A 12,394-nucleotide genomic window follows, 5' to 3' on the forward strand; every position below is an offset into this window, starting at 1 on the left:
CAACTGCACAGCTCTCTTCTTCCCCAGACAAAATGCAACATCTTTCATCAAATTTATTGGCTTGGCAAAGTTGCAAGTTTTGTTACGCAAAAGTTGAGAAAGAGCAAAGTCGAAGAGTGCTAGAAACAATACACTCTGCTACTGTGTGGTTTCTGTATTTCGGGCTCAGGGTGTTTTATTTATAGCTATCTATTAATATGCAGCCAAAGATACAGAAAGAAAAACATAAAAACAGCTTTATCAAGCAGTTTCCCGCATTCAAGGGTAACATCTCCAGCAGGAACAATAAAGCCAACAAGGAGCTGTTGTATGGGAGGGAAAAACGATCTTCCTTGTCTCTTTTCTCCCTCCTCGAGGGTGGTGGGCTGTCAGGAGCATTCCCCTGGGAGGTTTTTGAAGAGTGGGGTGAACTCAGGGAAGGTACCCCCATAGTTATAAAACTTCCACTGGTGGCTATTTCTCTCTTCAGCTCTTCAGCCTTTCTAATAGGAATATCTTAAGTGGAGGCGGGTGGGACCAGCTAGCTTGTCAAACTGGTTTGATGGGACTGTTCTCCCCTCCCCTTGATACTTGGCAAAATTTTATCTGGGACGTTGCCTAGAGGAGCCTGGAGCTTCCCTCGCTGGCCTTGAATGAGGAGTCCCACTTCCTTCCCTGGGAAGAAAAGGGGGGGGGGGCTGCTGTAAGGGACAGAGATGGAGAGTTGGTAGAGAGGTGGAGTCTGCACTGTGTCCTAAGCACACAGGAAAGAGACATAGGTGTATGTGCATAAACACACAGAGACCTGGGGACTTTAGGACAAAACATAAAAGGTAGAATCATATCTGGAAAGATGAGACCCTCCCAGGCCTAATATATATATATATATTTTTGTTTACCGTTTGCCTTCACAGAACTTTAGAACAGCAGGGGTCAGAGTGGGTGGCTGCCAACTTTTACATTTCGACTTTGAGACTATGTAGGGGGCGGTATTGGTCAGACGATGGGGAGGGTGGAGAGTAGGAAGATACCTGGACCATTCCCACTTGCTTTCCTTGTTGCTGGGGCCACCGGTACCTGCAGGAGTTCCAGCGCTGAAGGATGTTCTGGGCTAGACAGTGGAGGATACCTTTGCGAACCGGGTTGGGCATTTCCGGGGTGGAGCTGAGGACAGGTTGGTCCTGACAATTGCCAGTGTTCGGCTAAATTGGCCAGGAGGTTAGGAAAGGTGTGTGTGTGCGGGGGGGGGGGGGGGGGGGGCAGAGGAGAGGGGTTAAAGGAGTACACATTTCCAGTCGCTTTTCTCCTGCGGGCGAGAAGCTTGGGCTTTGAGGAGGTGACATCAGCTCTCATCCCCAGGTCTTCTGAGGAGCCAGGGTGGGCAGAGCTGGCTTCCTGTTGGGGCCCAGTTCTAGGGATAGCCGTCACCTCCTGGATACCCTGGGGGTCAGGCTGAGGTAAGCAAAGCAGAGGTTGAGGCCTGGCAGTGGCCCTGGGCCTCAGGTCTAGGTGTGGGAGGGTTCCTAGTTCCTGCTTCTCCAGCACTTAGTACAGTGCCTCATAAGGGACAGAGTTCACTAGGGACCCGATTCTGCTGGTGTATCTCCCTTGCTCTGGTTTCTAGTGAGGTCAAAGGGACTGAGCATGTCATTGTCTACAGCTTGTGTATTGCTATCAAATCAGCCTTCTGATTGCAGAGGTGGAGAAATGGTTGCAGTTCATCTCCTTCTGTGGGTCAGGTATTAGAAATGAGTCTGCACTGGTATCTACTCCCAGGGAGAACGGTAGTCAAACAAGATGAAAAGGAGGAGGGGGCCTCTCTGGTGGCATCGCTAGGTCTTGGCATAGTCCTGTTTAATCTTTATAGAAAAGCACTCTGCGTGGTTTCAGGCTTCTGGACATTCTGGGGTCCTCCTTTTCCTCACCTGAAAAGGGAAGCCTCCTGGAAAAGCCTACATGTTTTATGTGTTTTGCTTTATTCATTAAGACATGCTGTCACCTGTACCTTAGAAACCCGCGGGCACCTGGGGGAAGGGAGGATTTCATGGTAAAATAGACAGGAAACTGTTTGGAAAATGTAAACACGCTATTAAACGGTGAGGTATGATCTGATTCGCTTATTTAGCACGGGCAGGTCCCGTCCTCCCTCCCCGCATCTCCCTTTTAGCTTTCTAAACATGCACAGAACACCCCTTTGCCCAAATAAAGCAGCGAAGGGGGACAGGGCGACTCTGGAAAGCCAGGGAAGGGGGATAATGGAAGGCCTTGAAGTCACCCTCGCTGCCCCTCTTTTTGTTTGGCCACAGCTTGATTCCATTTATTTAGAAGCCAAGGCTTTAATTGTTTTATTCTAAAACATAAGCCCATGCAGCTCTTCATTGCCCCCTGGTGTTCGTTTCCTGTCATTTCTCGAGATCCGGCCCGATAGCCCGACAATTGCCAGGGAGAGAGTGGGCGCAAGAAATATTTAGTGTGGGATTGGTGGGGTACTTCTAATCAGTGATCCTAGGAAAACAAGGATGTGCCTAACTAAATAAAATTACTGTTGTTTTTCTTATCGTTATTATTTAATTTTTCTTCCTTGTTAACTCTTTACGGAATCTTTCTCACATGAGAAGAATTGAGAGAGAGAGAGAGAGAGAGAGAGAGAGAGAGAGAGAGAGAGAGAGAGAGAGAGAGAGAGAGAGAGAGAGAGAGAGAGGAGAGAGAGAGAGAGACAGGAGAGAGAGAGACAGGAGAGAGAGAGACTTAGTTGAGGAAGGGGTCTTAGAAAAGTAGGCTAATCTTCCAAAATAATCTGATTCTCCAGTACCAGGGAGTGAACAGCAAAGAGGACGAGCGTCCCCTTGTTTATCCCGACTAAAACTCAGAAAGACATAAAAGGAAAATGAAGCGAACAATGACCACCACTCCCCCACCCCCACCCCCCGCGCTCACAATACAATCTATTTCATTGTACTTCATACTTTTCATTCCAATGGGGTGACTTTTCTCCTGGAGAACCTCTTGATTCTTGAACTCTGGGGCTGGCGGCCTGCAAAGGGGAAGCGGGCTGCCGCTCAGCGCAGGTTTTGCAGAGGTCTCTGTCTAGTGGGTGTTTTCTTTTGCTTAGCCCTGCCCCTGGATTGTCAGACGGCGGGCGTCTGCCTCTGAAGTTAGCCGTGATTTCCTCTAGAGCCTGGCCTTATCTCCGGCTGCACGTTGCCTGTGGGTGACTAATCACACAATAACATTGTCTAGGGCTGGAATAAAGTCGGAGCTGTTTACCCCCACTCTATAGGGGTTCAATATAAAAAGCCGTCCCAGAGCCGTCCGAGTCAGACGCGTTCCTGCACTGGTGCTGTGAGCCCGACTCGCTCTGCGCTGCAGTCCTCGCGCACCGCCTCCCAGGCTGCCCGCGACGCTTTCGCTCTGGTGAAAGGGCCACTTGCTGAGGACCGCGCCGAGATCTCAATTACCAGAGGCGATCGGAGCGATCAGACGCCGTCCTCTTCGTTTTGCATTGAGTTCCATTTGCCACCGAGTTTTTTTTTTTTTTCCTCCCTCTTCTTCTTTTGATCCCATTGCAGAATGGATTATTTTCCCGTGATCTTCTCGCTGCTGTTTGTGGCTTTCCAAGGAGCTCCAGAAACAGGTAGGCGCCACTTGCAAATCTTTCTGCTCCAGCGCAGCGCTGTCCTTGCTTCTGTTTTCCACCCTTCTTCTTATTTTTCATTTTTTATTACCGCAGCTCGAACAGCAAGTGCCTTGCAATTACTTCTGTGTCCCAGTGAAGGAAATAAAATACAACCGACTCCAGGCAAATATCCTATAGCTTCAAAATAATGTAGCAATATTGCTGAGTAGCTACAAGTGAGGCAAAGATATATTTGAAATACGTGTGTTTAGGGTTACACGGTGCATTTAGGAGCTTATTCAAACGCCGTCTTGATAGGGTGTTAATGTGCAAAATATTTAAACACTCCAGCTTAAAGCCAAGGAATTTTATTCAGGTCATGCGAGCACAATGTGAGCAGTGAAATCACCTGCCGATCAACCCTGTGCTGAGCAACCCCGCGGGCGGTTTCAGGGCGAAGCACATGTTTTCTTTAAAATTTGTCACTATTGACTTAAGGTTTCATTTGGCAGATTTTTGGCATCCTCCGACAGCGCGAGCTCTATTTTCAGTTGTATTCACCTGTCTTGGGAGGGGAGCTGGGATCATTCCTGCCTGCTTAAGGAATTAGACAGTATGGGGCGCATCTGCTCAGCTCCTCTCCCAACCTTATTTTTTTAGGGTCAGTGCATTTTTTTTTCTGTTTTTTCATGACGCTAACCAAAGAGAAAGGATGTCAAAGGGATGAAAACCCTGGAATGTGCCTGATCGTTTGAAATGAACAAAATCAGGCAGATAAGCTACAGGGCTAAATTTTCAACGGAAAGGGGAGATGCTGTATTGGGCCGGAGGGTGTCATGCCCCGGTGCAAGTCTACTGCCCAAAGATTTTGAGTTCTGAACCCACAGAACACTTCCCTAGGTTCCTGCGCTGTATCTTTGCTTCTTTCAAGTGGCAACTTGTCTCCCACCCGCAGTGACTACTGCAAAGTTAATGTCTCTTCTGTGGCTAGTCATTTTCTGGATGTCCTCGCTTTCTACTTAATATCAAAGGCATCCACAGTCATCTAGACCACTCTGTGTCCCTACACAAGCTGGGAAATAGTGGGGACCCCTAAAGGAAAGGTTATCCTGAGTACAGAGGTGACCCCAGTACTCAGATATCTTATTTATTTGTGGCCACATGCCAGTTAAAACTACGGGAGCTGGGAGTTATGCCATCCTTAATCTCAGGTGTGGGTTCCCTAAAATTCCACCAGACAGTCAGTATCCCTTTTAAAGCTTCTCCAGAATACTGGGGAGTCCTTTCCTAGTTGTTTTTCTCCTCTCTCTCTCTCTCTCTCTCTCTCTCTCTCTCTCTCTCTCTCTCTCTCTCTCTCTCTCTCCCTCTCTCTCTGTGTGTGTGTGTGTGTAATCTCCCTGCAGGTGGATAAGCTTGCCAGGGTAAGGGTGAAGTCCTGTTAAGCGTGGAGAACAAAGAAAGCCCTTTCTTTCTGTTTGTGTTTCTGGCTAAAGGCGGCTGTATGCCTTGTCTGCTTCTATTTGCGCTGCTAGATCTGGCCTGAATACGATGATGCAGGTGCTCGGGACGGCTGAGGAGAGACCCATATCAACCCTCTGTTTCTCTTCGCAGCTGTCTTGGGAGCAGAGCTCAGCACCCGAGCTGAGAATGGAGGGGAGAGCCCCCCTCCCAGCACACCTTGGAGACACCGAAGGTCCAAGCGTTGCTCCTGTTCCTCCTTGATGGACAAGGAGTGTGTCTACTTCTGCCACTTGGACATCATCTGGGTCAACACTCCCGAGTGAGTCTCTAGAGGGCATTGTAACTCTAGCTGTCCTTTGACTTCTCTGGCTTCTGGGGGTTGAAGTTCTTCTGGGGAGCTCCAGGCTTTAGCATTGCTGATGACAAGACAGTGCCTCCCAAGAGAAATGATGCTGAGACAGGTCAGCTTGGTGCTAGTCACTTAGCGGAGGGTCTTCTGAGGTGTTGGGAACCAGGCTGCTTACTGTGGGGCAGATGGAAGGGGCTGAGGACAAGCAGGAATGTGTTGTGCATTTCAAGACAAGGAAGGGGGTCTTAGCAGGAGACTCTCACTTGGGTTTTGGGGACCAAATAGTCCAAATCCTGTAAGTTAGTTCACACTGTACTTCTTTCTCCAAAGGGGCACATTGTCATCTGTTCCAGAGGAGGGACCTAGTAGAATAGTAGAGAGCTGTAATGCTTTTGTTTTACTTATGGAAAAACTAAGAAACAAAATGTTGAAGTCCCTTGAGAAGAAACGAGTTGGTGGCAGGGTTAGAGTGGTGCCCTGAACTTCTGGCTTCTCGCCTTGTCTTTAGAAAACTGCATTTCAAGGCAGAGATCAGAACACTGGTCACAGGGTTCTCTTCTACCTTCTAAGCGAACAAAGGCTGTTTCACCCTCAGCCCCCAACACTAGTCCTCTCGTCAGAAGCAATCATAAGAAAGAACAAACACATTTATTCTGTCTACAATGGCTGGCCAAATTCCAAACCAAACCAGACCCAAGCCACTTTGGACCTAATCCTTAGTACAGGGTCTAACAAGGAGTGTGTTCCTTGCTGTGAGAACTGAAACGGACCCATTGCAAGTGACTGGATAGCATTTTGATGCTAGGTCCTTCATACTCATGAGCTCTTAACGAACTTGAGGAGCAGTGTTCCAGCATGCCTAGCTCCATCAGGCAACATGTCTACATTATTACACATGACTGAAATAGAAAATCTTGTGTTATGGTTTTACTTCAGCGCCCCCCCCCCATTTTCCTCCCTCCACCCATAGCACACACTAGAAAAGGAAGAAAACACAGAACAGAAATCGAAAGAGAGGTGTTATCATTTGGGACAAAGCTGTGTCTAGAAGAAATGGATTACTGTTAAGTATTGAGACAGAATTTCATGGAATCAGAATAAAAGCTGGTGTGCTCCCATCTGGGGACATACACTGAGGGTCACTGATGGGCAAACATGTCACATAGCTTCAGCACTTCCTATCATGAGCTGGCCGAATGCTCTCTGAATTGTATGTGCAAAGGATGTGTCATTGGGAAGATTATTAATTAATCTACTCTCTTTTCCTTCTCTCATTCTGTAATAGGCGTGTTGTTCCATATGGCCTGGGAAGCCCTTCCCGGTCCAAGCGTTCCTTGAAGGACTTGCTTTTCACAAAGGCCTCAGAAAACGGGAACAGATGTCAGTGCACTGACCAAAAGGACAAGAAGTGCTGGAATTTCTGTCAAGCAGGAAAAGACCTCAGGTGAGCAGAAGCCCATTTAGCTGTCGGTCAGGTGCAGCCCACTGACTTCCTTCCTCGGTGACTGACCTCACTTTAGAGACAGTGGCAGGGACCTGGAGAGTCAAGGTGAGCTTCCACAAACTGTCGCTAAAATGGCGTTCCCTGTGTGTCTTAACAGAGCCCAAAATACCATGCAGAAAGGCTTAGAAGACTTCAAGAAAAGAAGAGCCTGTTCGAAGCTAGGAAAGAAGTGTATCAATCAGCAGCTGGTGGAAGGGAAGAAAATACGAAGGTGAGAGGCTCGCAGTGACTGTTCCTGGACAGCAGTGCTAAGGTCTCCCTCCTTGGTCCTTCCTAGTGGGAGAAAGGCTCCCATACAGCACAGAACCGTCACGGTCTGTGGACATCAAAGAGTAAAGGGAAGGGCTCCTCAAATACTCGGGCCTTGAGTGCAGAAGCCTGCCCACTGTGTCTTAGCACATACTGGTCTATAGGTGAACCTTCCACACTGAGAGGCAGCTTTAGCATTTAAGCATATTCAGACATTTTTCCCCCTCTCTGGTTCTTTTATCTTCTGCTTGCCTCAAGAAACTAAAAGTCAATCAAGGAAGACTTTTAAAATATGTATATATGTTATTTAAAAAGTAGCAGTTAATTATTCAAATGGCCAAAGGGAAATAAAAGCCATTAGGTAAGGTTGGTGAGACTTAGACCTGTTCAGACCTGTTACATGTTCCTATGTCTAGAAGCCTCTCCAAGAAATCCAGGGGCAAGATGTTTTGTGACCAAAGCGTTCTGATCCCAGTGTGACAGTGGGGAGGGACGCTGAGTTGATTACTGCTTCTGTGTAGGATAGCCACAGTTAGCTCCCTTCACACCTCCCCCCCCCCCAGGTTCGTTCTCCACTTCACAGTTGCTGAAGACTGTACCAGTTTGTTACCTTGTCTGACATTAACTACTAAATTAATGCTACAGTTCTTCATCTGTTCCTACTCATAAGCACACACACAGAGAGACACACAATTAAATTAGACATTTAGTTTTTTTTTTTTTCAAAAAAAAAACTGTTTGCTCAGGTCTGCAGTAGTTTCCCTAATTTTCTCTCCACCCATGTATTAGCTTCTATTTCTTTTGTAAGTTGGAAGGGCCAATATGCCATTTCTCTACAGAAGCAGAGGGTAGGTTGGAGCTATTTAAACATAGTATGTATGCCTAATTCCTCTTAGACGCGCTCATAGGATTCCTCTGTGCAGTAGTAAGCATAAACAGCAGGGTTTGTTCGCAGAGGTCGGAGACACTGCTGCAGGATTTATCAGAGAGTGACGTACAGTCACACCTGGTAGGAAAGGCTAGGAACTAGACTCAATGTGTTTGTGTCAAATTCTAAACTTAGAAGTATCTTCAGTCAAAGTATGGTTACCTTTCTTTTTCTCTGTGTGTGCTTACATAACATTTATTTTCTCTCGTCTGGTTTTAATAGGTTGGAGGCCATCAGCAATAGCATCAGGAACTCTTTTCGTGTTGCAAAGTTGAAAGCTGAGCTCTATAGAGACCAGAAGTTGACACACAACAGAGCACACTGACTACGGAGCTTTTCTGTATTTTGGAAGCCAACACTTCCATAGAGCAAGCCCATGACCAACTAACTCTGCACTCTTCACGCTGGCTGGGTTCTCAGCAAGAGCATCCGTCCTGCTTCTACAATTTCTTATTCCAGACTGGCAGAGGAGGCCCAGCATCCTTGTTCCAAACATTCCAAGAAAGGTTGAGATGTTCCCTAACCTGCCTTCATTCGCTTCTGCTGGTAGTGACTGCTTTTCGCCCCTTCTTGCTGTTTGGGGATGGCAGTGGACCTCTCAGGGAGCAGAGACATGATGACATTCTAAGGTGGCATCGTCCAGAGAGAAAGGAGATTCCACACCAGGGTGGAGTTTCTGCAGAAAGTCCCTCGGGAGTGTTTGTGTCTGACTCAGGCGCCTGGCACATTTCAGGGAGAAACTCCAAAGTCCATGCAAAAATTGTCTGAAGAATGCACAAATTGAAAACATACTCGAAGGACAAAACACTTGAGTTTAAAAAAAAGTAAAAAAAAAAAATCAAAAAACAAAAAAAGGACAAAGCCTTTTTTTTTTAAGTTGTAGAATGCAAAACTCAAAGCAACTGTTACTACTGTACATTGGGCTGTGTTTCATGAATATGCGTCTACCTCACCGTACTGCAATGTCACGTATACTCCCTGCCCTTAATAATTGCCTCCCTGTTCTCTCCTCTCCTGCCACCAGGCTCCCCAGCCCCTATACTGAATCCTCGCCTCATAGGAGTCTAGTCCAGTGTGCCCGTCAGCGGTAGATGAAACATTTCTATGCTAATCTGCTAGCCCTGGACTGTGAGAGAAAGGATGACGAAATCCCGCCCCTGCCCTTGACCTTGGGAAACACGATGGTATAGAGTTGCTTGTGAAAGATCTTGAAAGTCGGCTGTGCTGTAGAGCCGTCAAAGTTTGTTCCTGTATGTAACTGGCTAATGGAAAAAGGTTAGATTGAATGTTGATGTACTTATTTTTTTATCGATATTTATATTCAAACGATTTATTCCTTATATTTACCATGTTGAATATATGTCTGGGCAGGCCATATTGGTCTATGTATTTTTTTAAATGTATTTCTGAATGAAATTTGAGAACATGCTTTGTTTTGCCTGTCAAGGTAATGATTCTAGAAAATAAATATTTTTCCCTACTGTACTTAGTTGTGAATTATTTCTGAAAACCCCAAGAAGTGATCATCCTGAAGGGAAATGGTTCAAACTGGCTTTCTAGGAAGGTTGAAATTAGAAAGAAAGTAGGATGTTGGCTTGATTTAAAAAGGAAACGATATGTTTATTAAAAACTGCTTTTATAGATAGTTATCCTTGCACAGTCATATAATCTGAAGAATTATAATAATATATAATATAATTATATGTAATAATTATAAAGAAGATATTTGATAGTTACAAATGTATATATTTGTGCATAAAAACGCTTTTTCAGATTGTGTTAAGGACCACAAAATAAAATCTTCAAGTCCTGTCTTCCCGTGGAGTGCAGCCTCTGCCTCTCCTTTACCTGAAGATGTCCCCAGGGACACTGCCCATTAACCTTGCTTCTCTGGCCATTAGGCAGCATCCAACACTTTAAGCTAATGGTGTGCTGAGAGGTGCTTTCTCCATAGTCCTGGGCTGGAGGAAGTGATGGAAAGATGATCCTGCAGCTTAGGCACCTAGACACAGCTCCTAAGCCCAGGGGCTGCTGTGAGAGCAAAGCCTGCTTGCTCCGGGGAGGCCACCAGCGCCTTTGCGTTGCTCAGAAGAATTTGTTTATCGAGGTACACTGAGAACTGCTGCTTCTTCCAAGCTCAGGACTGGAAGAGTGCCCCAGAAGTCGAGACACCAGGAGCTTATTTTAAGACACTACCCTCCCTCCCACACACTTTCTCTTCTCTGATTTTGCCAACTGCTGACAGAGACAGCATTGTAAATGGTCATATCAACAAAGGCTCATAGGAGCTTGATGGGCTTCTAGAATCGTCATTGCCTTTCTCTAATAGAGACTGAGAGAATGCTCAGCCTTTAACAGACATTAACTCTTAGTGATTACTGTTGCCCTAACAGTGACACCATAGGAAGATATCAAATGACAGTCTTCCGGCCTGCATGACAAACATCTGAGTTAGCTGACTAAAAATCCTTTCATTCCCTATTAAATTATTAGCATTTAAACAGTCTCAGTCTACGAAAGAAATGAGTGTAGAGATATTTGACTTCACCTGATGAATTGCTTGCTACTGTAAGACTCTCGGAAGATCTCTTAAAGCCCCAGTTACTTTCACAAGGTACTTGGACTGAACTTGGCTACAATTTACTATTGAGCAAACAATCCAACTCACTCCCTCAGAAGCACCTTCGGTCACTCAGAGAGAGAGAGAGAGAGAGAGAGAGAGAGAGAGAGAGAGAGAGAGTTGCGGGAGAGGGGGGGAAGTAGTTTCTTCTTTTTTTTTTTTTTAACAGTTTCAAGAAAAAGTCAAAGATGAAGGTGCTGAGGGGGTACCAAGAAAATGAAGGCCAGGGCTTAGAGAACGTGAGTCTAATGCATAGAAGAGGTAGCTGGGCTGGGAGAAGCCAAGGTATATAAGAGTTCAGAGAAGGCAGCAACTGGAATGATGGAGTTGCCATTTTTAAGCAGTTAAACTCTATGTCCCTTTGCTTTTGGATCACTACGCCAGTGGCTGCAAGATAGATATGAAGCTGCCTCTCTCTAGAATGCGAGTCATCAGCAGAAGAAGTTGGGAAGTTCTCAGGCAACCCGTGCTTTTCAGGCACTCAGAGGAAAATTTGGACTTAGCAGTACTCAAAACCCACGAAAGCCTGAGGGCTGAGCTAATCGGATGGTCAGTCGCGCTTCCTCCGGTTTTTTGGAAAAAGCGCACTCTTTGGCAATGCATTTAGGACAGATTTCTCTCTTCACTTTTAAGGACCCAGAGGGACTTTAATCTCGGGACTCCAAAGGAGAACAGAACCTGTGCAGGAAGTAGTGACCTTTGGCAGAGACAGGGAGAGAGAATCCTCCTGCTAATGAGTGCTTCCTTTTCCCCAGGGATTAGCTTCTTTGGTGATGAAAACCATTGGTTTTAATTCCACCTGTGATCCTCCAGAGCACATCAAGGCGGGGGGAGTTGCATTCAGCTGGAGTTCCCTCAGAAAGAAACATGCTAACATCACATTGGAGCCTTTTCTCACCCTTTGGAAAAAAAGAAAGCAGAGACCCAGAAGGGGAAGTGAACTAAAAATCACACAGCAAGCAAAGGCGTTTCCAAAGCTCAGGGGCCTGAACACCACAAATCCAATATTTTCACCCAGGGGCCCCTGGAGGTCACCTGGAAGAAACACCCAAGGGGCTCTGGATGCAGGGGACAGGGAGGGAGGAGTAAAGCAGAGTCTCCAGGAAAGTGTCACCTCCAAGCTTCTCAGATAAGTTAGCCTATACATTTGGCGGGGGGGGGGCTCCCTGGTAGAGCATTTGCCTAGTTTCTACTGGCTGTGGACTGAATTCCTGGCCCTACAGAAGAAGGAGGAAACATTTGCCAGGAGATGGTGTGGGGTGGGGTGGGGAGGGCATTGAAGAAGGATTATAAGTTTTATTGCATCATTAGAGGAGTAGCTAGAGAAACTTTCAATTACCACTGCTAGATTTACTTATCAAATAACACTCATATGAGTGAAAGGAAATTATTTAGGTGAGCTGATATTGGCGCTAGGAAACAAGGCAGTGTTTATCTTCTTCCAGGGTCTAAAGCTGTTTTAAAGCCCCAAATTCTCAACATGTCCAACAACTTGTCCTCAGTAGAATTCATTCATTTTTGCATATGCAGTTCCTGAGCTCCTAGTCTAAGGTTCAGGGGGGTGCATTGCAGGGCCCCTGGTCTGAGGTTCCGAAGGGGTGCGTTGCAGGGCCCCTAGTCTGAGGTTCAGGAGGGGTACACTGCAGTGCTACTAGTCTGAGGTTCAGGAGGGGTGCATTGCAGGGCCC

At 46.3% G+C, this 12,394-nt stretch overlaps 1 protein-coding gene across 1 annotated transcript; it reads left to right on the plus strand.

Annotated features, from left to right (window-relative positions):
• Nucleotides 1-3,274: 3,274 nt before the first annotated feature.
• Nucleotides 3,275-9,766, plus strand: Edn1 (endothelin 1). Its single transcript, XM_057787722.1, has 5 exons — nt 3,275-3,613; nt 5,207-5,375; nt 6,691-6,849; nt 7,007-7,120; nt 8,309-9,766. Exons 1-5 carry the CDS (start codon nt 3,550-3,552, stop codon nt 8,409-8,411), a joined length of 609 nt encoding a protein of 202 aa, XP_057643705.1. The 5' UTR covers nt 3,275-3,549; the 3' UTR covers nt 8,412-9,766.
• Nucleotides 9,767-12,394: the final 2,628 nt, after the last annotated feature.

Source organism: Chionomys nivalis, chromosome 13, assembly GCF_950005125.1.
Source record: "Chionomys nivalis chromosome 13, mChiNiv1.1, whole genome shotgun sequence".
NCBI classification, from domain to species: Eukaryota; Metazoa; Chordata; class Mammalia; order Rodentia; family Cricetidae; genus Chionomys; species Chionomys nivalis.

Coding starts and splice junctions, on each gene's coding strand:
- Edn1 (XM_057787722.1), top strand. CDS start 3,550: ATGGATTATTTTCCCGTGATCTTCTCGCTGCTGTTTGTGGCTTTCCAA. Junction 5,376..6,690: donor ATCTGGGTCAACACTCCCGA/GTGAGTCTCTAG, acceptor ATTCTGTAATAG/GCGTGTTGTTCCATATGGCC. Junction 6,850..7,006: donor CAAGCAGGAAAAGACCTCAG/GTGAGCAGAAGC, acceptor GTGTCTTAACAG/AGCCCAAAATACCATGCAGA.